This window comes from Dendrobates tinctorius, unplaced genomic scaffold (assembly GCF_039654945.1).
Source record: "Dendrobates tinctorius isolate UK_male_01 unplaced genomic scaffold, ASM3965494v1 ptg000241l, whole genome shotgun sequence".
Lineage (NCBI taxonomy): Eukaryota > Metazoa > Chordata > Amphibia > Anura > Dendrobatidae > Dendrobates > Dendrobates tinctorius.
This window is the reverse complement of record NW_027361908.1, coordinates 26,273,042-26,297,414: the sequence shown is the minus strand read 5'-3', so window position 1 is coordinate 26,297,414 and position 24,373 is coordinate 26,273,042. Positions and strand designations below refer to the sequence as shown.

The window sequence follows — 24,373 nt, the reverse complement described above, 5'->3', positions numbered from 1 at the left end:
CTCTAATTGGGGGACACAGCTCCCACCCTGTTGCCCTTATGGGCCGTTGTTTACGGTTGAGTTCTCATATTGTTCTTTGAGCTCGTACATAGTAGCCGTCTTACAGGCATGGTTATGTTATTTGGTTACGTTCCTCCTAATGCTTTGGCACAAAACTGGAGAAGGCTGACGCCGTCCAGGGGTGTACACTGCAGAGGAAGAGCCAAAGTTAATCTTTTTCAGATTATGCATAGTGTCGCCTCCTAGTGGACAGCAGCATAACACCCATGGTTCTGTGTCCCCCAATTAGAGGCTAAGAGAGATTTTACGGTGAGTTAACAAAAATCTCCTTTTTTTCGGAAAAAAACGCATCAATATGTACAAAAAGTGCAGAATGCATTAAAATGAATGGGATGCTTCTTTTAACCGATTTTTAAGCGTTTTTGCCGGTAAAAACGCTTACAAACCGCGAAAAAAACGCTTACGTGTGCACACACCCTAAGTGTCTTTTTGTATTTAATTGTCATTTTTTTTTTGTAGCTTTGGACTCTGTTTCTCCTTTCTTTTTCAAGTTTTTTGTGAGTCGTCCCTACTCCATTTCCTATTGGGGCATCATTGTGCACTTGCACATTATGAATTAAAATGTTTCTTTGGGGTTTCTCTTTTGTGCTGTTTGTCTTAGGTATGTAAAAGGCAGCAGGTTCTTTTCTGTAAAGAGTAATCATCATTTTAATTTTCATTTCAGAACTCATTAATACACATGAAAGTAAGAAACTTTATAATATATTTTATCTGAGAAATCTGTTTCTTTCTCTGCCAGGACTGATCAGTCATTATCAAAGTTCTTGATTCAGTGAAGGCAGACTGTTCCATTACTCACATGGGAGATGCCACTGATGAGATTCTATGGAGATGGAAGGAGGGGAGGAGATGGAGGTAGAGCGCCTTCTCCCCTCCGGTTTACATAGACTCTCATTAGATGCCACCGTCCTCTCCCATGTGAGTAATGTAACTGTCTGTCGTCACGGAGTACAGATTGTACTTGTGAATTTGGAACTTTGAAAATAAATGATCAGTCCTTGCAAAGAAAGAAGCAGATCTCAGATGGCCACACTGTAATCAGCCTGTTTTCAATATCTTTTGCTTAAAAAAAGTCTAATAATTTCATATTAAACATATATATTTTCAATCCTAATAGAACCTTCTGTTTTTCAGTCGCATGTATTCTCAATTGCTTTTAAAGGGAATTTGTCACCAGGTTTTTCCTACCCAATCTGAGAGCAGCATATTGTAGGGCCAGAGATCCTGCTTCCAACAATGTGTCGCTTATTGAGCTGCTTGCGGTCACTTTGATTAAATCCCAGTTTTCGCTGCTGCAGATCTAGCAGTTCTCTGAATTCTGAGCCCCGTATAATCCCGCCCACCCCAATGATAGCCAGCTTTCTGTACAGTGTACACAGAAAGTTGCCAATCTCTGGTGGGTGTGGTTATATAGGCTCATGAATATGGAGGACTACCTGGCAGCAGGTTTACTAGTCCGCTAGTGATAATCTCCTGCATCTGATTTCATCAAAACTACACTAAGCAGCCCAGTAATTGACACATCGCTGGAATCAGGGTCTCTACATTATGCTGCTTGCAGATTGTGTCAAAATCTCAGTAAACAGATTTCCTTTAATAGACTGGATTCTCTAATATCTAAAATTCTATATCTTATTGCATTTTAATAGTTCATCTTTTAGCAGTTTATGAATTGGGTCTCTTGCTTTAGGGGTCTATGTAAGACCATCAGTATTCATTCATTGGAACAAAAAATATGAGGAACCTGTTGTTAAAAAAACCTATAAAATGATATTTTTTCCATTGATGATTGTCAATGTCTAATGTAGAATATTCTGCTTTCTTCTAGGAATTGATGAAGAAGCCCACTCTACAAGTCCCACCAAGTGCACATCTAATGCGTATGGCAGAGATGGAGCAGACGGTGGCTGAACAAGACTCTTCATTGTCTACTCTCACCAGCAAACTGAAGAGCGTAACCGCGGAATTAGAGAGGCAGAAGCAAAGCCACGTGGCTACAATGAATGAGCTAGAAAACAGTCGAGCCAGGTAGATTAAACTTGCGTTGCTTGTTGGTGGTGTGATTTAACATTTAAAGGGGTATTCCAGCCAAAAGCATTTAACACTCCTCCAATATGTGATAGCTTCTAGTAACCAAACTACAGCTGGAAGGCATCTGCAGGACCCAGTTGGTTAGACTGTGGGAAGGGGCTCCGTATGGCAACCATCCATGAGTTGCTATCGCAATTGGCTGCTTATTAAAGGTCCTGGATCCTGCAGTGGCCTTATGCTTCAGTATGCCAAGTATACCAAGGCACTATAACAGCCAGATTGTGAAGTCCCCAAGCGGGAGTGTAAAGATTAGGTTTAGATGATGATTTTTTTCAACTTGGCAAATCTTCACCTATTCAGAGAATAGGTGAATACTTCCTGAGCTGGGGGTCCAAGACCCCCAAACATCACAAGACCTGGGCCCTGACATGCCACTAGAATTTAGTGGTGGCCATGCACATCCACCACTGCTCTCTTCGGTGTCTTTGGGAGTATCAGATTGCAGTGCACCATTTATCATTCTAGCGCCCGGTTCTCGGTATCAGTGAGACCCTTCCAGTCAGGTCACAATGATCAGCAACTTATCGTATATCTTGTCGGTACAGATGCATTCAAAATTATTGACCTTCCATTGCAAATGAGGTTTCTTAGCCAAATTTACACGCTTTCTGCAATAAACCAATGAAAGAAGAACAAATGAAATACCTCAACACAATGAATATAACAAGTTGTTTCTGTAAATTAAATGCAAAATGCCACTTTTAATCACTAGTGCAGTCTCGGAATTATTCAACCCCTTCATGGCAGTCATGCTTACTATTTAGTAGACCAACTTTGGCTGTTATGACCTTCTGCAAATTAAATATATAAGCCAGACCCCAGTTTCTGGCCGCAGTCCTAAGAAATCGAAGCCTATTCCTCATGGGAAATCACCTTCAGTTCACTAATACGATTAGGCTTTCATGCTTGGGGTCATTATTCTGTCAGAAGATCTCATGACACCCTAGCTTCAGTTTCTACAGGCATGAGGTTTCCTTCTAGAACTTCCTGAATCTCAAACCTTGTGTGGCTTTTGTACATATTTGAGCTGGCTTTTGGGTCCCTAGAGGTGTATATCTTGAAGTTTAGGCTTGGAGAAATTCAATGTTTAGTTTGCTCCTTATTGTGCAAACTGAAGCCTCAGTGCCTGCTGCCACCATGCCTTACTGCAGGTCTTTTGCAGTCTCTTGAAAGTTTTTGACCATCTGTCTCTTCAGCAGTCTGGTGGCAGTCTGTGATAGTTTCCTCTTTCAACGATCAGGTATTGTAACTTGTGACCCTGTGTAACCGGCGTTCATTGTGCGGTGACCAGGTAATATGATTTTTTGGATCAGTAGGATTACGATAATATCTGTCTTCTAGAATGTTTTCTTTTAAGTGTTGAAAAAAAAGTGGACATTTTTTGTCAATGGCACTTTGAGGTTTTATTTTCTTAGCATGGCAAGCTTATGTTATTATTGATACCATTTTTGTTGTATACAGGATGTTTGGACACTTATTGCATTTTTGGAGGAGGTGCAGGAACCCAAAAAAACACAATTTTGCCTTTACAAATATTTTGTTTTTTCTTTATGGCTTTTACCGTACAGTTTAAATAATATCCTGCAATGACACATACTGCTCAAAAAAGTTAGAGATATTTGGCTTTCAGGTGAAATTTAAAATGTAAAAAGTTCACGCTACAGTGATAGTTTATCATGAAAGTAGGGCATTTAAGTAGAATCATGTACTGGTGATTTCCTTATCTCAAACAATTTATTGAAACAAAAGCCAATGACACTGGCAGGTACAGACCACAAAAAATGTCAATGTCTCAATAATGTCATGTGGCCTGAGCATCAGTTACAGCTTCACAACGACGTCTCATGCAGTTCACACGACCAGTTATTATTTGCTGAGGCATGGCATCCCACTTTTCTTGAAGAGCGGCCCTCAGGTATTTGAGGTTCTGGGGTACAGAGTTACAAGCCTCTACATGGCGACTCAGCAGATCCCATAGGTTTTCTATGAGATTCAGGTCTGAGAAGGTGCAGGTCACTCCATTTGAGGTACCCCGGTTTTCAGCTGCCGTACCTTAATGATGCGACCTCCATGAGCTGGAGTATTGTCATCCATGAAGATGAAATTAATAATAATAATAATAATAATAATAATAATAATCTTTATATAGCACCAACATATTCCAGAGTGCTTTACAGTTTAACAGTTTCAAAACACAAGTCATAAGTAACAATGTTAACAATACAGTAATTAAAGTAAAATAAGACGACCCTGCTCGTGAGAGCTTACAATCTACAATGAGGTGGGGGAGATACAAAGTACAGGTGTGTATTTACAATGATGTATTTACAATGATGGTCCAGCCATCTTGAGAAGGTGGGGGACAGAGATAGTGAATGGGCTACATACACTTACACATAAAATGACTTTGATTAGTGAACATGATAGGCTGCTCTGAATTGATGTGTTTTGAGAGAGCGCCTAAAACTGTGCAAATTGTGGATAGTCCTAATTTCTTGGGGTAGAGCATTCCAGAGGATTGGCGCAGCGCGGGAAAAGTCTTGGAGTCGGGAGTGGGAGGTGTGGATTAGTGCAGAGGTTAGTCGAAAGTCTTTTTCAGAAATTAGGCCTGTGTTGCTCATGCAGAGGCATAGTTGCTGGATTGATGATGTTATTCAAGTAATTGGTGCTTGTCACTGTCTCATTCACAAAGTGTAGAGCAGTTCAGTATTGACTAAGACGCCTGCCCATGCTGCCACCCCCACCAAAGGCACATGTGGTGACAACAGTGACTGATGCATGGCGCTCTCCTTGACGTTGCCAGCATCGTTGGCATCCATCATTGCTGCTCAACGTGAATCGACTTTCATCAGTGAACAGCACTGAGGCCCACTGGGTCCCTCATCAAGCGTAGATGTTCCCTGGCCCATGCAAGACTATGACATCTGTGCCTGGTGGTGTGGACAGGTACCCTTGCAGGGCGTCTGGCACGCAGACGACAATGATGTAAACGGTTTTGAATGGCCTGATGTGACATTTGGGTGACTCTCACCTCCCTTAAATGTTGCTGGAGTTGTGTGGTAATCATCATCTGGTTCCAAAGGGCATTGTTCACAATGAAGCGTTCATCAGTCTGAGATGTGGCCAAAGGACATTCACTTCCTTGCCTTCCAGTCTCTCTGTATTTCTGCTGCAACCTGCTGATGACAGTCTGTGACACTAAGGCCTTTTTCACACTTCAGTTTTTTGACGTCAGTCAAGATCCGACATCGCGGCAGATTGACGGATCCGCTATAAATGTGTCAAAACGGGTGGAAGCGGATGATACGGATCCGTTTTTTGACGGATCCGCTATACGGATTTTTATACGGATCCGTCAAAAACTGGATCCGTATCATCCGCTTGCATCCGTTTTTATCATCCGTTGGATCCGTTTTCTGACGGATCCGTTTTTCCACACCTCCAAAATGGGATGCTCCCAAATATGATTGGCTCTTGGAAACTGCTCCCAAACGTGATTGGATCCTGGAAACTAGTGGAAAACTATATCTAGGGTGTTTTAACACAATATCTTTGAAAGGTTGTAGAGCTAGTGGCAGAGATGGAAGGAGTAATAGCGAATAATAATAGCATGAGCATCTGTGTGGATTTTGATTTTGAGTGCAATCGTTGGCCAATTATTGCTCGGCAGAAGGAGGAAACAAGAGTGCGCATCCTGCATCGGTGAAAGAAGAGACAGCAGTGGATTCATCCTATAAATGCACAGAGATTGACCCTTGGAGTTTTTTCTACACTTTATCTGGAATTGAGGGATAACCCAGAGAAGTTCTTCAATTTTGTGCGGATAAGACAGGACCTGTTTGAGATTTTGGTGGAGCGTGTTGGAGCGCAAATCCAGAGAAGGGACACGTACTTGCGCTTTTCGATATCACCGGCGGAGCGTTTGATGGTGACCCTTCAGTAAGTTATATTTTTTTGAAAAGTTTTGATTCTGCAGACTTTTATTATGTTCTTGCTCGTAATTTGTATTAAATTTATTTTTTCCCCTTTTTTTAACAGATTCCTGGCAACTGGAGAATTCTTCACCTCCCTCCATTACCAGTTCCGGCTTGGGATATCTACAATATCTGGAATAGTCCAACAGACCAGCTGGGCATTATGGGATTGTCTAAAGGAGGAGTACATGCCACAGCCAACACAGGAAAGGTGGCTTGAGATTGCTGAAAACTTTCAAGAAATATGTCCGTTTCCCAATTGTGTTGGTGCAGTGGATGGGAAGCACATAAGGATTGTGAAACCCGTTGGATCTGGATCAGAATATTTCAATTATAAGAAATTCTTCTCAATTTTACTGATGGCAATTGCTGACTCAAAATGCAAATTTATTGCGGTCGATATTGGTGCATATGGTCGATCCAGTGATTCACAGGTGTTCAAGATGTCTGCAATGGCCGTTATTTGTCTGGAGAAAATTTTGATTTCCCACCTCCAAGACCACTCCCTGGAAACCACAGGCCCACAAATGCCATTTGTGTGTGTTGGTGACGACGGATTTCAACTGTCTAAACATCTTCTCAAGCCATATGGAAGTCATGGATTGACACACAGGAAAAAAAACTTTAACTATCGATTAACAAGAGTGCAAAGAGTGGTGGAGTGCGCTTTTGGGATTTTAACATCAAAATGGAGAGTGCTGTTAACTGCCATAAAAATGAAAACTGAGACTGTAGATGAGGTGGTGAAGGCATGTGTGATCCTGCACAATTTTGTAATTTCAAAGGAACCAGTTTCCATTGAAGAAAATGTTTGTGAAACCACCTTGTGAGATTATCACCAGACAAGTGTATGGAGTACTGTGTCAGTGACAAAAATGAGGGACACATTTGCTGATTATTTTGTATCACCTGAAGGAAGAGTTGACTGGCAAGATGACATGGTATAATATTTTATTTTTTTTTTTTAATGTTATACAAAAAAGGAAACTTGGTATATCAAAAACTTTTGTAATTTTTCCTTTTTTGTTTCATAGTTTTGGTACCTTTACACCAATTTTGTGTAATAAAAGTGTGGTGTTTTTTCCATGTACACCACTCTTGTTCCTTGACCCTTTTTGTACCTTTAAAAAAATCTTGTGTATTTAACCCCTTCATGACCAAGCCTATTTTGACCTTAATGACCAGGCCATTTTTTGCAATTCTGACCAGTGTCCCTTTATGAGGTAATAACTCAGGAATACTTCAACGGATCCTAGCGATTCTGAGTCTGTTTTTTCGTGACATATTGGGCTTCATGATAGTGGTAAATTTAGGTTGATAATTTTTGCGTTTATTTGTCAAAAAATCAGAAATTTGGTGAAAATTTAGAAAATTTAGCAATTTTCAAATTTTGAATTTTTATTCTGTTAAACCAGAGAGTTATGTGACACAAAATAGTTAATAAATAACATTTCCCATATGTCTACTTTACATCAGCACAATTTTGGAAACAAAATATTTTTTTGTTAGGAAGTTATAAGGGTTAAAAGTTGACCAGCGATTTCTCATTTTTACAATAAAATTTACAAAACCATTTTTTTTAGGGACCACCTCACATTTGAAGTCACTTTGAGGGGTCTATATGGCAGAAAATACCCAAAAGTTACACCATTCTAAAAACTGCACCCCTCAAGCTACTCAAAACTACATTCAAGAAGATTATTAACCCTTCAGGTGTTTCACAGGAACTAAAGCAATATGGAAAGAAAAAATGGACATTTTAATTTTTCCAACAAAAATTTTCTTTTAGCATCAATTTTTTCATTTTCACATGGGAAACAGGATAAAATGGATCCTAAAATTTGTTGGGCAATTTCTCCTGAGTACAATGATACCTCATATGTCGTCATAAACCACTGTTTGGGCGCACGGCATGGCTCAGAAGGGAAGGAGCGCCATTTGACTTTTTGAATGGAAAATATGCTGGAATATTTAGCGGTTGCCATGTCGTGTTTGGAGAGCCCCTGTGTGCATAAACATTGGAGCTCCTCCACAAGTGACCCCATTTTGGAAACTAGACCCCCCAAGGAACTTATCTAGATGCATAGTGATCACTTTGAACCCCCAGGTACTTCACAAATTGATCTGTAAAAAAAAAAATACTTTTTTTTCACAAAAATTTTCTTTTAGCCTCAGTTTTTTCATTTTCACATGGGCAACAGGATAAAATGGATCCTAAAATTTGTTGAGCAATTTCTCCTGAGTGCACAGATACCTCATATGTGGTCATAAACCACTGTTTGGATGCACGCCATGGCCCGGAAGGCAAGGAGCACCATTTGACTTTTTGAATGGAAAATTAGCTCCAATCGTTATCGGACACCATGTCGCATTTGGAGAGCCCCTGTGCACCTAAACATTGGAGCTCCCCCACAAGTGACCCCATTTTGGAAACTAGACCCCCTAAGGAACTTATCTAGACGTGTAGGGAGCACTTTGAACCCCCAAGTGCTTCACAAAAGTTTATAACACAGAGCAGTGAAAATAAAAAATAATTTTTTTTTCCTCAAAAATGAATTTTAGCACACTATTTTTAATTTTCACAAGGCTAACAGGAGAAATTGGACCACAAATCTTGTTGTCCAGTTTGTCCTGAGTACGCTGGTACCCCATATGTGGGGGGGAACCACTGTTTGGGCCCACGGCAGGGCTCAGAAGGGAAGGAGCGCCATTTGACTTTTTGAAATGCAAATTACTTCCAATCGTTAGCGGACACCATGTCGTGTTTGGAGAGCCCCTGTGTGCCTAAACATTGGAGCTCCCCCACAAATGACCCCATTTTGGAAAATAGACCCCCTAAGGAACTTATCTAGATGTGTAGTGAGCACCTTGAACCCTCAAGTGCTTCACAAAAGTTTATGACGCAGAGCCGTGAAAATAAAAAAAAATTTTTTTCCCTCAAAAAGTTATTTTTTAGTGCGCAATTTTTTATTTTCACAAGGGTAGCAGGATAAATTGGACCCCAAAAGTTGTTGTACAGTTTGTCCTGAGTACGCTGGTGCCCCATATATGGGGGGGAACTATTGTTTGGGCACACGTAAGGGCTCGGAATGGAAGTAGTGGCGTTTTGAAATGCAGACTTTGATGGAATGGTCTGCGGTCGTCATTACGTTTGCAGAGCCCCTGATGTGCCTAAACAATAGAAACCCCCCACAAATGACCCCATTTTGGAAACTAGACCTCCCAAGTAACTTATCTAGATGCCTGGTGAGCACTTTGGACCCCCAAGTGCTTCACAGAACTTTATAACGCAGAGACGTGAAAATTAAAAAAAAAATTTTTCCACAAAAATATTTTTTTAGCCCCCAATTTTTTATTTTCCCAAGGGTACCAGGAGAAATTAGACCCCCAAAGTTGTTGTGCAATTTTTCCTGAGTACGCTGATACCCCATATGTTGGGGTAAACCACTTTTTGGGCACACGTCGGGGCTTGGAAGGGAGGAAGCACCGTTTAACTTTTTGAACGCAAAATTGGCTGGAATCAATGGTTGCACCATGTCGCGTTTGGTGACCCCCTGATGTGCCTAAACAGTGGAAACCCCTCAATTCTAACTCCAGCCCTAACCCCAACACACCCCTAACCACAGCCCTAACCCCAACACATCCCTAACCCTAATTCCAACCCTAACCATAACCCTAAGCCCAACAGACCCCGAACCCTAATCCCAACCCTAACCATAACCCTAACCACAAGCCTAACCCTAATTCCAACCCTAACCCTAATTCCAACCCTAATTCCAACCCTAACCCTGTTTCCAACCCTAACCCTCTTTCCAACCCTAACCCTCTTTCCAACCCTAACCCTCTTTCCAACCCTAACCCTCTTTCCAACCCTAACCCTCTTTCCAACCCTAACCCTCTTTCCAATCCTAACCCTCTTTCCAATCCTAACCCTCTTTCCAATCCTAACCCTAACCCTCTTTTCAACCCTAACCCTCTTTTCAACCCTAACCCTCTTTTTAACCCTAACCCTAACCCTCTTTTCAACCCTAACCCTAACCCTCTTTTCAACCCTAACCCTAATGGAAAAATAAAAATATTTTCTTTATTTTATTAGTTCTGCCTACCTATGGGGGTGATAATCGGGGGGTTTATTTACTTTTTCTTTCATTTTGATCACTGTGAGAGTGATCAAAATGAAAGAATGGAATCTGCAGCCGGCAGATTCGGGCGGGCGCACTGCGCATGCGCCCGCCATTTTCAAAGATGGCGGCGCCCATCATCCGGACCCGAGGGACACCGGGAGGGACGGGGGGACTCAGGGTGAGGGGGGGATCGGAGGCTGGCGGGGAGCAGAGGGAATGGGAGGGGGGCAGATGATGACAGCGGCGGCAGATCGCCGCTGTCATTCAGTTGCGGGGGGGGGCAATCGCCGGTGGGGGGGTGGAATCGGTGTCTCCAGCCATGTCCGATGCTACAGCAGCGTCGGACATGGCTGGATTGTAATATTTCATCAATTTTCATTGATGAAATATTACTATCGCTCTGATTGGCTGTTTCACTTTTAACAGCCAATCAGAGCGATCGTAGCCACGTGGGGGCGAAGCCACGCCCCCTGTGGTGAATTACAAAGCCCCCTGTATCTGCAGGTCAGGTGACCTTTCAGTGACCCCGGTCACCCGACCCGCAGGGGGGCTTTGAAGTCATGACGCCACATAGGCGTCACTGGTCAGATTTGAATCAGGTTTCATGACGCCTATGTGGCGTCATTGGTCGTGAAGGGGTTAACCTGTACACCTCTGCTGTACCTTCACCATTTTTCTACCTTTACCCAAAATTGTTGTGTATTTTACCTGTACACCATCGGTGTACCTTGAACCTTTTTGTACCTTTACCCAAAAATGTTGTGCATTTTACCTTGTAAGGTAGCGCTGTCATTCGGGTAGGGGATACTCGCTTGGCAGCCAAATCACGTCCGGCACGGGTTTTCCATAAAACAATAACAATCCATGTGGTTTATTCAGGCATCATAAACCCACAGCAGCAACATAAAGTTCATATAATCAGCATAGCGTTCATGACAGAGCTTCACTCTGTAAACCCTGTGATCACACAGGTTGTGCAATGTCCAGCACACAGGCTCTCTTAGCCTCACAGTTCTATCCCCTCTCCGGGTTTACCTCATGGCTGCTTCTCCATACTGCAGACGTTCATTCCCTCTCCTGGGAACTCTCAGGCACTTGCAGCTAGAGTTGAGCGACTTTGGTCGGATCGGGTTTCTTCAAACAAAATTTGTTTCAGATGCAACTGGTCCGACTAGGGCAAAAAAAGTCGGGAGTTTCATCCGAAACCCAACCCCAATGCAAGTCAATGGGGAATAAAAGTCGGCATTGAGTGGATGAATGTCATCCGCTCAATGCCGACTTTTATTTCCCATTGACTTGCATTGGGGTCGGGTTCGGATGAAACTCCGACTTTTTTTGCCCTAGTCGGACCAGTTTCATCTGAAATAAATTTTGTTTCGTGAAACCCGATCCGACCAAAGTCGCTCAACTCTACTTGCAGCCATTAAGCACAGCCACTCCACGTGCTGTTAGGAAGGTAGACACATCTCCCAGCAGGACCTTCCAAAACGTCCCAACTGGGTCCCAGCATTCACTCATATGACCTATCCTGGCCACCTTATATGGTCCGTAGCCACGCCCACCGGGTCACATGGCTATGACCTCATCACAGGTCCTACAAGCATTCATACATTCTTTAGTATGGCGTTCTAGACACACCCTTGGGTGGATTTGGAGGTAGCTCTCCCTAACCCATTGGCACGAAACCTCAGCAGTATCACTGCTGATCAACACATACACAAGTCTTCATCTCAAGACCACCCACCTTGAGATACATTACGATCATTCAGCATCCTACACCTATCAGGACACTGGAAATGCTTATACGCCTGTCCTGGGACACCCACACAGCGCCCCCTAGCGGACACAGTGGTCACTACACCACATAACTCCCCCCTCTGTTCAAACTTGTGGGGTTGAGCACACAACATAACTCCAGGATCTTGCGACTGGGCACTCATTACACCTTGCCCCACAGGTCGAGAGAACCATCTCCGTCCGTCATATGGCCTCATCTCTACGTTAGGCCTCCCCCGCCCCCAGCGGTCAGAATATCGGCCCTGATCTTTGGCCCTCCAGTCACAGTCTGTCTGCGTCATCAGACACTGTTTAGTCACCACACTCCTTTCTCTCACTGACCGGCTCTCACGGTTGGTGCGGTCATAAGTCTTAATCGAGCCTACTGTCTGGCCTGAGTCTGACCCATTCAGCGTCTCACGGGAACTAAGGTCTCTCAGCCTCGTACGGCCCGTCGAACTGCCACTTGCTGACATTCTTCGGCCACCTGCCATATCACTACCTGGAGTAACCCTTCGGGTCCTTCCATCTTGGGTTGAAGGTGGCCGCCACCTGGTGTTCCGTACCTCTTTATTGATCTGCCGACGGTCCAGCCTCAACTGCTCAATCTCTTGCAGGTACCCCACTCGATACTCCAAGAGCATCCGAAAGTTTCTCAGGCTTTCCACGGAGCCAACCACCATGATGGGAAACCTACCCTCTTCACTGGATACCTGGTCTTCATCATCAGGAGGGATCCTCACCCTCACCACACCGGAGATATTCACAAGGTCTTGCATTACTTTCCCAAATCTTCCAATGATTCTCCCAATCAGACCTTTGGGTACCGGAACTACATCTTTCCGCAAACCCAGCCGATCCACAGCCTCCCTCTAGGCGTCGAGCAGCTTTCATATTACTCCGCCTGACCAACTGTTTGGCGTGAAGACATTGCAGATGCATGTTTTTCAGGACAGCTACCCGCTTTGCTGTATCTTCCCTGGCTGATACTATCACCAACTGTCGAGTCTCAGGTGCCTAGTGCACCTTACACGCCTTGACTGTCTCTTTGAAAGCCTCATGCACACCTTACTCAGTACAGGCTTCTTGCATATCTTCGGGTACCTCAATCACAGATTTGAAGGTCGTGGTCTTGCTCTCTTCCTGGACATAAGGCTCTGGCTTTACCACGTTCACTTCTCCCACTAGTTGACCCAACCGGGTGACTGTCTTCTTCAGTTCTTAGCTCCCCAACTTCATGAGATCTCATCTCTTCACGACCCTCTGCCAAGACTGGCACCGGCAGCTTCGTCCCACCACCAGTCGGACTCGGCCGCTGTACATCTCCGTCCAAGCTCTTCTCCAGCAGAAGACCTTTTACTACTCCTCTGAGTTCTTCCATCTCTTCCCTAAGGGTCTTGTTCACGTTTTGCCACGTTGACAGGTGACCTTTGAGCTCACAGACTTCTTTCTCTAGCTCTTCTATTATGTGCTCCCTTTCTCTCTCTCAGAGCCACAGTCACCCCCAGAGTCTGAGTCACCCCGATCTGTCGAGTAATCCTTCCAGTTACCCACTAACCGTATGAATACTTCAGCCATCTTATCAATCAGGTCAACGTCAGTCCTGTAACGAGACGTCAGGTCCATCCGTTGGGCAGACGTACCCCTTCTTCCGGTTACATCTACCTCTGACCTGTCCACGTCAGGAGCCGTCACCGTCTCAATATCTGTTAGTCCAACAGTAGAAACGTCTCCATCCTCCTGCCATACATCATCAAACACAACAAAGTCCCAGCCCCTCTCCAAGGCATACACTAAGTCAGGTGGTATCCCGCCACCTTGGCACTCACCACTTGTGGACCCCTCAAACATAACTCTGTCTACCGCATAGTTCACTGTGACCCCGTGTTTACAGTGAACCTGGACCATTTTCTCGGCCAGACAGAAAGTGAGAGGAGTTCCTGTCAGTCACCTGGCTCTTTGAGTCGAGCCGACCCGAGACTCCTTCTCGGTGCAGCATTACGGTACACACCTTTGGCCCGTCATTATCTGGAAAATACATGCCGCACTCCTCAAAAGACATACACACACACACTGCGGTTCCCCAGACATGTCCATTGAGGTACCCAGTGCTGCCCCTTTTGATAACTCGGCCCCTTTCTGGACCACCATCCCAATTTGGGCCACCGCCTCCCTCTTGGACTCCACCCTTTTTTGGGTCACCACCCCTTTTTGGGTCAGTCCGACCCCTTTCTGGACCACCCCGATTTGGGTCACCGCCCCCCTCTGGGACTCCACCCCGATTTGGGCCACCGCCCCCTTTCGGGATTTCCCCATGTCCGTTCTACAGGTCTCCTTAGACCACAGTTCACACCAAAAACAGTTTGTCCTTTACGATACCACAGAAGTCCTTGCTGGCACCACCACAGCTCCTGCTGTCACCGATCTGACACCACCGGCTGCCGCTCACACACAGCTGCTGGTGTCACCTTCGTAACCCCACCGAGTTACAGGAAGCCGCTTGTCCCCTTCGTAACTCCGCCGAGTTACAGCAAGTCGCTTGTCACCTTCTTGACCCCCACTGAGCCACCGCAGGCTGATTTGAAAGGGAAAAGAAAAAAAACATACATGTAACACCAAAAACTCACGTGTCCTGTCTGTGTGCTCTTCAGGACGTCCGTCTCCTCTCCTGAGACCGTCCAATACACAGGGCGCACTGGGTGCTATTCAGGGAGCCGACCCTCCCAGGGTTTCCCAACACACCGGCCTCACCAGGTCCCAGGGCTCGGCGAGTGCTATTCAGGACATCAGTCTCCGCCTGAGACTGTCCCAACACTTACGCCTCACCAGGTCCAAGGTCATATCACATGCTCCAGGGATCCGAATCTTCTCCCAGAACCTCCCAACACTGACCCTCCAGGACCTTGCTCACTGAACGCTCTAAGTACACAGTCTTTATCACTGACCCAGGTCAGTACAACACGAACACCTGTCCATTACCTGTGTTGGCCACACAGGTCCTCGGGTACCTCATATCCACAGAGGCACTCTATCACAATCTCCAGTCTCTTTCTCTGACCCCGGTCAGCACATCACACGGCTTTTACGACTGTTAGCCCTCCTGCTGGCCACGCAGGTTCTCGGACGCCTCTTCTCCTCAGAGGTATCCCACAAATATCAATACAGTCACTTTCTCTGACCCTGGTCAGTATTACTCACGGTTTTCAAGACCGTCTGCCCTCCTGGCTCAGCGTTGCCAGCACTGCACCATGTGCCTTTGGAAACCGTTGCCCTTAGCAACCGAATGTTGCAGTCCTCTTCTGTTGCTCCTAGCAACAAGGCTACAACACTGCCCATAGCATTCTCCACCAATTGTAAGGTAGCACTGTCATTCGGGTAGGGAATACTCGCTTGGCAGCCAAATAATCTATGCGGTTTTTATTCAGGCATCATAAATCCACAGCAGCAGCATAAAGTTCATATAATCAGCATAGCGTTCATGACAGAGCTTCACTCTGTAAACCCTGTGGTCACACAGGTTGTGCAATGTCCAGCACACAGGCTCTCTTAGGCTGTGTGCACACGCTGCGGATTTTGCTGCGGTTCCGCAGCGGTTTTTGCTGCGGTGTACAGTACCATGATTCCCTATGGGAATCAAAAACCGCAGTGCAGACGGTGCGGAATTTTCCGCGCGGATTATCTGCGGTTTTCAATCCGCAGAAAGAATTGACATGTCAATTCTTTCTGCGGATTCTCCTGCGGTTTGCCATCTCCTCCATTGAGGAGATGAAAAACCGCAGGGCAAAACCGCAGAGCAATCCGCAGGTAAAACCGCAGATTTTACAAAATCCGCGCGGATGAATCCGCACATAATCCGCAGCGTGTGCACACAGCCTCAGCCTCAGTTATATCCTCTCTCCGGGTTTACCTCATGACTGCTTCTCCATACTGTAGACGTTCATTCCCTCTCCTGGGAACTCTCAGGCACTTGCAGCCATTAAGCACAGCCACTCCATGTGCTGTTAGGAAGGTAGACACATCTCCCAGCAGGACCTTCCAAAATGGACTAACCGGGTCCCAGCATTCACTCATGTGACCTACCCTGGCCAACTTATATGGTCTGTAGCCACGCCCACCGGGTCACATGGCTATGACCTCATCACAGGTCCTACAAGCATTCATACATTCTTTAGTATGGTGTTCTAGACACACCCTTGGGTGGATTTGGAGGTAGCTCTCCCTAACCCATTGGCACGAAACCTCAGCAGTATCACTGCTGATCAACACATACACAAGTCTTCATCTCAAGGCCACCCACCTTGAGATACATTACGATCATTCAGCATCCTACTCCTATCAGGACACCGGAAATGCTTATACGCCTGTCCTGGGACACCCACACAGCGCCCCCTAGCGGACACAGTGGTCACTACACCACAACCAGTACACCATCGGTGTACCTTGAACCTTTTTGTACCTTTACCCAAAAATGTTGTGTATTTTACCTGTACACTACCGGTGTACCTTGAACCTTTGTGTACCTTTTTACCAAAAAATGTGTATATAACCTCAACACCACCGGTGTGTTTTTTTTTTTTTTTTTTACTTAACACTAAAGAAAAAAATTAAACAACACAATAAAATTCTTTTGAAACAAAAAATATTTTATTTATTTTAACAATTTGTTAAAAATTATTTACAAATGCCGGTATTGTTGGGTGGAGATATCATTGGAGGGGTTAACAGGGCTGACCACATCGAGAGGGGGGGGGGGGGGGGAGACTGGGAACAAGATTGGTGAGGGTCAGAAGTGGAAGGGGGGTTTAAAACATGAGGTTGGGATGGGAGTTGATGGACAGAGGGGGTTTGTGGGAACATTGAAGGTGCGGGTGGGGGTGGGTACGGTGAGGGCAGAATGGAATGGTGAATTCGAGAAAAGAGAAGGAGTGGTGGGAGGATGGACGGTGGAATGAGAAGGTGATGGAATAGGTAGATGGGTAGATTGGGAGGCCTGGGAAATTGCAGTCACTAGAGCATTGTGACAGCTTTGCATCACATGCATCTGCAGGTGAGGATTTAAATTTTCATGTGCTGGACAACTGATTGAAAATAAAATGTCTCGGCGCCTGGTTTGACTCTGAATGCATCCTCTCCTTATAACTTCTGAGTTCCATGATATTTTGATTCATCATGTTCAACCCAGAAGTTATCTGTTGCCCTAAAAGTCGGAATGCATTCTGGACGGTTGAATTCAGATTCAAACAGTCAGAGAAAAACATCCTTTCCTGACCTCTCAGACGCTGCCGTCCAGAACCAAAAGTTGGTAGAGATGTTGCGGCAGTGTCAGAGGGGTGGGGTAAAGGGGTACTGTAAATCGTCACCTGCAACTTCATGTGATGAAGACTGCCCTGCTGCTCCAGTGCTGGTGGATAGGACAGAGGGACGAGACAAGAGGGAAGGTACAGAGGGGTAGGATACCTTGATGTGGTCCCCGGTGGCTGTCTCCGAAGGGATCCCTCCAGAGGGAGCCAAGTCAGAAGCAGGCTCCTGAGTGCTGCAGATACTCGCACCGCCTTGATGAGGGTGTCCACATCAATGATCCCCTCGTCATATTGTCTGTCGGGAGCACGCTAGGAAACCTGTGAGAAAAAAAAATTAATAAATTCATACGCATGAGGTTCATTAATCAATCACCCAAATAAAGTGTAACTTACTGTTCGCTGACCGCCGGAAGCATCACCTCGACGATGCTGAAATGTCCTGGGAGTCACTCTAGTGCAGGCACCGGATTGTGAAGACTATAAAAAAAAAACATGATAATGTCCTTGGATGGATGCGTAGTTATTGTGTGTGCTGTGATGGATGTTTGTGTTGGGTGTAGCATTATGTATGTCAGTATTTATATCTGCTAAATTTACACTCTGCACGCCCCCTCCTTGCATTTCTCCACCCTGCATGTCTCCTCCTGGAAGCTACTCAGATTCAGCTTCCTGTGATAACAGAATAAATGCATATAGGGTTAAAAAACAAAGTGTCAAATAAGAGTAAAAAAAAAAATATTTAGATTACCTCAGTTCGCTGGTGCTGTGAGAGGGGCTCCCAGAAGAAGACATTACTCCCGAACTGATGCGGCCTGGCTGGCGGGTCTCTGCTGCGGCCTGGCTGGTGGTGCTTCCTGAACGGATCTGCAAGTATAAAGACACTTGTAAAGCTACTATACAAAGGATCAGAAAAAGCTTTCAGGCCTTTATACTTATAGGGAAAATAGAACTGGTTGCCTAGTGTTCTCTGCTGCAGCCTGGCTGGCGGGTCTCTGCTGTGGCCTGGCTGACGGTGCTTCCTGAACGGATCTTCAATTATAAACAAACTTGTAAAGCTACTATACAAAAGTTCATACCAAAAAAAAATGTATGTTCAGATATATTTTGATTGAAAAACCACCCCTAAAAATTTATACCAAAACCACAGAAAAATATTAACTACATGACTGTTTCTCCTCCTGTTTAATTTAACGGTTAACATTGATTGTTGATATGCGCAATGCGCAACCTTCCCCACCCTACACCTCCTGTTCCCCTTTTAAAAAAAAAAAACAAACCTTGGTATTGTATGTATACCAACACTTTCAAAGTGACCTGGTTTTGGTATTTAATGTATACCCACACTTAAAGTGACCTGATTTTGGTATTGCATGTATACCCACACAAGTGACCTGGTTTTGGTATTGCATGTATACCCACACTTAAAGTTACCTGGTTTAGGTATTGCATGTATACCCACACTTAAAGTTAACTGGTTTAGGTATTGCATGTATACCCACACTTAAAGTGACCTGGTTTTGGTATTTAATGTATACCCACACAAGTGACCTGGTTTTGATATTGCACGTATACCCACACAAGTGACTTGGTTTTGGTATGTAATGTATACCCACACTTAAAGTGACCTGGTTTAGGTATTGCACGTATACCCACACTTAAAGTGACCTGGTTTTGGTATTGCACGTATACCCACACTTAAAGTGACCTGGTTTTGGTATTTAATGTATACCCACACAAGTGACTTGGTTTTGATATTGCATGTATACCCACACTTAAAGTGACTTGGTTTAGGTATTGTATGTATACCCACACTTAAAGTGACCTGGTTTTGGTATTGCATGTATACCCACACAAGTGACCTGGTTTTGGAATGTAATGTATACCCACACTTAAAGTGACCTGGTTTTGGTATTGCACATATACCCACACTTAAAGTGACCCGGTTTTAAGATGATACTATGGACAGTTTTTGGAGAGGATGGAGGATATGTATATGGGCACGGGACTATGGGATGGAGGATAAGTATGATGGGTATATGGGCACGGGACTATGGGATGGCGGATATGTATATGGGCACGGGACTATGGGATGGCGGATATGTATATGGACACGGGACTATGGGATGGAGGATGTGTGATGGGTATATGGGCACTGGACTATGGGATGGAGCATATGTTTGACGGGTATATGGGCACGGGACTATGGGATGACGGATATGTATATGGGCACGGGACTATGGGAAGGAGGATGTGTGATGGGTATATGGGCAGGGGACTATGGGATGGAGTATGTGTGATGGGTATATGGGCACTCGACTATGGGATGGATGATATGTATGATGGGTATATGGGCACGGGCCTATGGGATCGTGGATATGTATGATGGGTATATGGGCACGGGACTATGGGATGGAGGATAATTATAATTTTCTATAACTAACCACAGTTAGTTACTATGCCCGGGCAGCGCCGGGCTCTTCAGCTAGTTTTAAATACAACTACAGTACATGAAAAAAAAATGGATGAACACATGCTACACAGTCACACCACATACAATACACATAACACACAATCACAGCACAGTTAAAATTACAGTAGTATGAAAATAAAATGCAGTACACATGCAACAACAGAAAAACAAGTAAAGTATGAAAAAAAAATGCTGAATAAAAAAAAAAAACACAGAAATGCAACACTGTGAGGCCACACACACACAGGCAGGCTACACACAGGTAGTACACACACGCAGGCAGGCTACACACACACACACAGGTAGTACACACAGGTAGGCTACACACAGGCAGGCTACACACAGGTAGTACACATACACAGGTAGTACACACACACAGGCAGGCAAGCCACAGACACACACAGAAATGCCACACACAAATAGGCTATACTCACACTTGCAGGCCTCTTTGCTGACAGGCTGTTGGTGCTGACTGGCACTGGCAGGCCTCTCTGTCCTGTCTTGGTGGTGGCAGGCCTTTTGCTCCTGGCTTGTGGTGGCAGGCCTTTTGCTCCTGGCTTGTGGTGGCAGTCCTCTTGATCCTGGCTTGTGGTGGCAGGCCTCTTGGTGCTGGGCAGGTACTGGCAGGCTTTTTCTCTTTATCTTCTCTTTTGCTATCTTGTCTCTTGCTGCTGGTGCTGGATGTCTGCGCCCACTGAGTAATTAGCCCACGTTATATAGTTTTTGGACTGTCTGGAAAAGTATCTTTTTTTCTGAGCATGCTCAGTGCGAAAAAGCGGATTCCGCTAAATGGCGGATCCGCCGCCCATAGGCGGCCATTCTATCAAATGGTAGACGATTGCGGATCCGCCGTGATCCACCATTTTGACGCAGACAAAAAAGTCCGTCCACCTCAGACAGAATCCGCCAGAAATCTGGCGGATCCGCCGAATAGCGGATGTAACAGACGACCATCCGCCAGAATCCGCCACTAATGTAATTCAATGGGAAAAAGGGGCGGATCCGCCCCCCAAAAAAAGCTATTTTCAAAAATTGGCGGATTTTGAGTGACGTCAAAAAACTGAAGTGTGAAACAGGCCTAAGCCCAGTGGCCACTTCCGTCTGAGAACATCCTGCTTGAAGCCACATAACAGCGAGGCACTGTTGATCAATTGTTAGGTGTCATATTGGTTTCACGATGTCAAAATGTGGAGGACTGTTTAATTACCAATCCTTAGTGAACCCGAAATGTAATGTATTGGCTGATTCGTGGATCAAGCACCTGTTGTGAATTTTGCCATTGGGCTCCTTGTTAGACAACAGCAAGTTCTGGAACAAGTACTGAAACATTGAACAGATGGACATGTGCATCCAAGAGTGGAGACTGTCACATCAAGTTCACCTGAAGTGAGTGCATTTTGGGGTCATCCTGAACTTTCACACGAAAGCCAAATATCCCCAACTTTTTGTGAGTAGTGTATATCTGCTGAGAACACCTTCCATGTAGGTATACACTGTTTTTAATGTAGATCTTTCTTATGATTGGACATTTTGGCATGAATTAGCAGCTAGGTATTAAAGAGAATCTGTCAGCAATATTTCCCCCTCCAAGCTATTTCCATGTGCATGTAGGTCTTTGTTAGGAACGGCGGAACGCACTAAATAAAAATAAAAAAGTGCGTTCGCCGCTCGGGGTCCACTGTGCAGTAGGTGTTACACCGCTGCTAGGTAATGACAGACGAGCAATATGGCTGTATAATGCGCACGGGTTAGACTTCACCCGAAGTGCGCAAAGCGGGCTCTGTTCACACACAGAGATGCCGCAACATAAACATACGAAAACGCTGAGCCTGTTAGTGTCACAGACCACAGGGAAATGCACACACGGTATCTGGTCACAGGAGCAGGACCCAAGGCAGTGGAGCTGCGGCTGTCTAGACCTACCGTGTGTGCGGCGTCGCTACTGCGGACGCCAAGGAGGGCTGCAACTGCAGCGCGGCGTAGGGCACGGCCGCTACTCGCCAAGGCTAGGAAGCAGACGCAATGTCGGACGCTAGAGTAGAGGTGCGGTGTGCACAGTGGCCTAAGGCTTGCCACTGACTGGCGCTGACTGCTGCACTAATTCCCTATCATCATGCATAATATCAGAGGGAAGGGGTTTCAAATGAGCCAGTCACCAGAGTCATACATCCGTCACCATTCACACATTTAGCTTGAAAAGTGTATACTAGCGCATGGCCGAATGGTCATGCGCGCTTTTTATAGCCGTGCGGGACCTTCCAGATCTCCAAGATGGACCAATGAGATCTGGAGCAGGACCTGGGCACATGACTCCCGATCTCCAATGGGAGTTCGCCTCGTGAGCATGCCCAGTAGGAGCACAGAGGAACTTAGTCTCTGGAGCGGTCTGCTGCAAAGTAATCTTCTCTGCAGTAGAAAGACAGCAGGAGACCGCAGAATGTGAGGCTCTGGATCCCTGCAGAGCAGACGCAGAAACCTGACGCCTAACACTTTCTGATACAAGTCCAAAAATATCTTTACCAGTCATTCTATTCTGCTCCTCCATTACTGAGAAATCAGTGCTGCTTTCTGCTTGACTGATCGCTCCTTTTCCTGAAGTCACATAGCTGTCAGTCAAGCACGAGAAGGTAGTGGCGCTGGGCGGGGAATAGAGCTGGAGTGAAAGAGGCTTGGGAAGAGTTCCCACTTGCCTAAAGACCTTCAGTTTCATTTGCATATCAATTCAGATGCCGATTTCTCAGTAACGGAGGAATGTACTGGCCAGTTAGGTATTGCTGGACTCGTCTTCGAGAGAGCTACATGCGCGTATAGATAGTTTGGTGGGCTAAATCTTGCTGATAGATTTCCTTTGAATGACTTCTTAATATAATTTCTGATGTATAGACTCTGGCTACATTATTCACTTTTTCCTTGTTGCCTGACAGCTGTATTTTGTAATGGCACATAATCTCTATCCTTGACTGTTTACTATTAATTACTTTATTAACCCCAATATAATTTTACACTAGATTATTTGCTGTAATATGATCGATTGCAATTTACTTGCTGTTCTCCTGGGATTGCACTAGATAACCTTACTGCTACTCACCAGTCCACATATTTTTGGTACATTTTTATATATTCATTACAATTTTTTAGATTTATATTTTGGGTAAGAGTAGGTGGTCACTGTGTCCCCTTATAGTGCTTCCTTCTCTATTGTTTATACATTTGGACTTTTTAAAAAAAATATTGAGATATCTTTTTGGACTCTTTTGCACTTTTTTACCCTTTTTCTTGTTCGTAGTATGTTTCCGTTAACTATTGAGTGCTGTCCTATACAGGACAGCATGAGAGGGGCACTGCTGGACCCAGGAAGGGTGAATAAAGCTCAGTTTGTCATTTTACAAATCGCTGATCCTGTGAAAACTGAAAGTGGACAACCCCTTTAACTCTGAATTTGTGAACTATGCTTCCAACTGTATTTCTGGGATCATTTAAATCCTTTGCTGTAATTTAGCATTCTTTTCCACTCTCTTGAGTTAACCATATAGTTAACATACAACCAAACATCACAGTCAGCAAACCCCCTAGCCGGTCCAGGTATCTGATGTTTCATCGCAGGGACGCCTGTTGCAACCCATGCAACTCTTGATTACTGAATCCCATATGCGTGAATCTGATCAGGGGTTTAATAATTCTAGACTACACAGTGTGACACAGAGCACAGTGAGTACGCGATATGAGATTTATATACATCCCATCCACTTTGCTGGAACCGTAAGATGTTGCACGCGGGAATTTAACCTCAACTTGTTTTGTTTCATTCATTTATTACAAACAGCAGAAAGTTTGTAAATGTTGCTAATAAATAGTGATGAGCGAGTATACTCGTTGCTCGGGTTTTCCCAAGCATGCTCAGGTGTCCTCCGAGTATTTTGGCGTGCTCGGAGATTTAGGGTGTGTGCACACGGTTCCGCAGCGGATTTGGCCGCTGTGAGTCCGCAGCAGTTTCTGCTGTGGTGTACAGTACCATTATTACCTATGGGAATAAAAAAACGCAATGCAGACGGTGCGGATTTTTCCGTAAGGTTTTGCTGCGGTTTTGAAACCACAGAAAGAACTGACATGTCAATTCTCTCTGTGGATTCCGCTGCGGTTTGCCATCTCCTCCATTGTGGAGATGAAAAACAGCAGGGCAAAACCGCAGAGCAATCCGCAGGTAAAACCGCAGGTCTTTTGACCTGCGGATTTTACAAAATCTGCGCAGACAAATCCGCACTGCAATCCGCAGCGTGTGCACATACCCATATAGTTTTCGTCGTCTCAGCTGCGTGATTTGCGACTTTTAGATAGGGAATTCCCACATGTATTCAGCCTAACAAACAGGCATTCCTCACATGTATTCAAGCTGTCCAGCAGCCACAAAACTTGCAGATAAGACGACAAAAACTAAATCTCTGAGCACGCCAAAATACTCGGGAGGACACCCGAGCAACGAGTATACTCGCTCATCACTACTAATTGCAATGGGGGTTGAATTTTTGTTTGCAACTGTAGATAAAAACTAAATCGTTGAGAATAATAACCCTTTAAAGT

The 24,373-nt window shown here is 44.9% G+C and overlaps 1 protein-coding gene across 3 annotated transcripts in view; it reads left to right on the top strand.

Moving 5' to 3' along the window:
- The window catches only part of CEP290 (centrosomal protein 290), a 378,885-nt gene that overhangs the window by 250,170 nt on the left and 104,342 nt on the right, over window positions 1–24,373 (top strand). For all 3 annotated transcript variants that reach the window (XM_073557000.1, XM_073556998.1, XM_073556999.1), the window contains one exon: window positions 1,889–2,088. In XM_073557000.1, coding sequence (XP_073413101.1) covers window positions 1,889–2,088 — 200 coding nt within the window. The remainder of the gene's footprint in view (window positions 1–1,888; window positions 2,089–24,373) is intronic.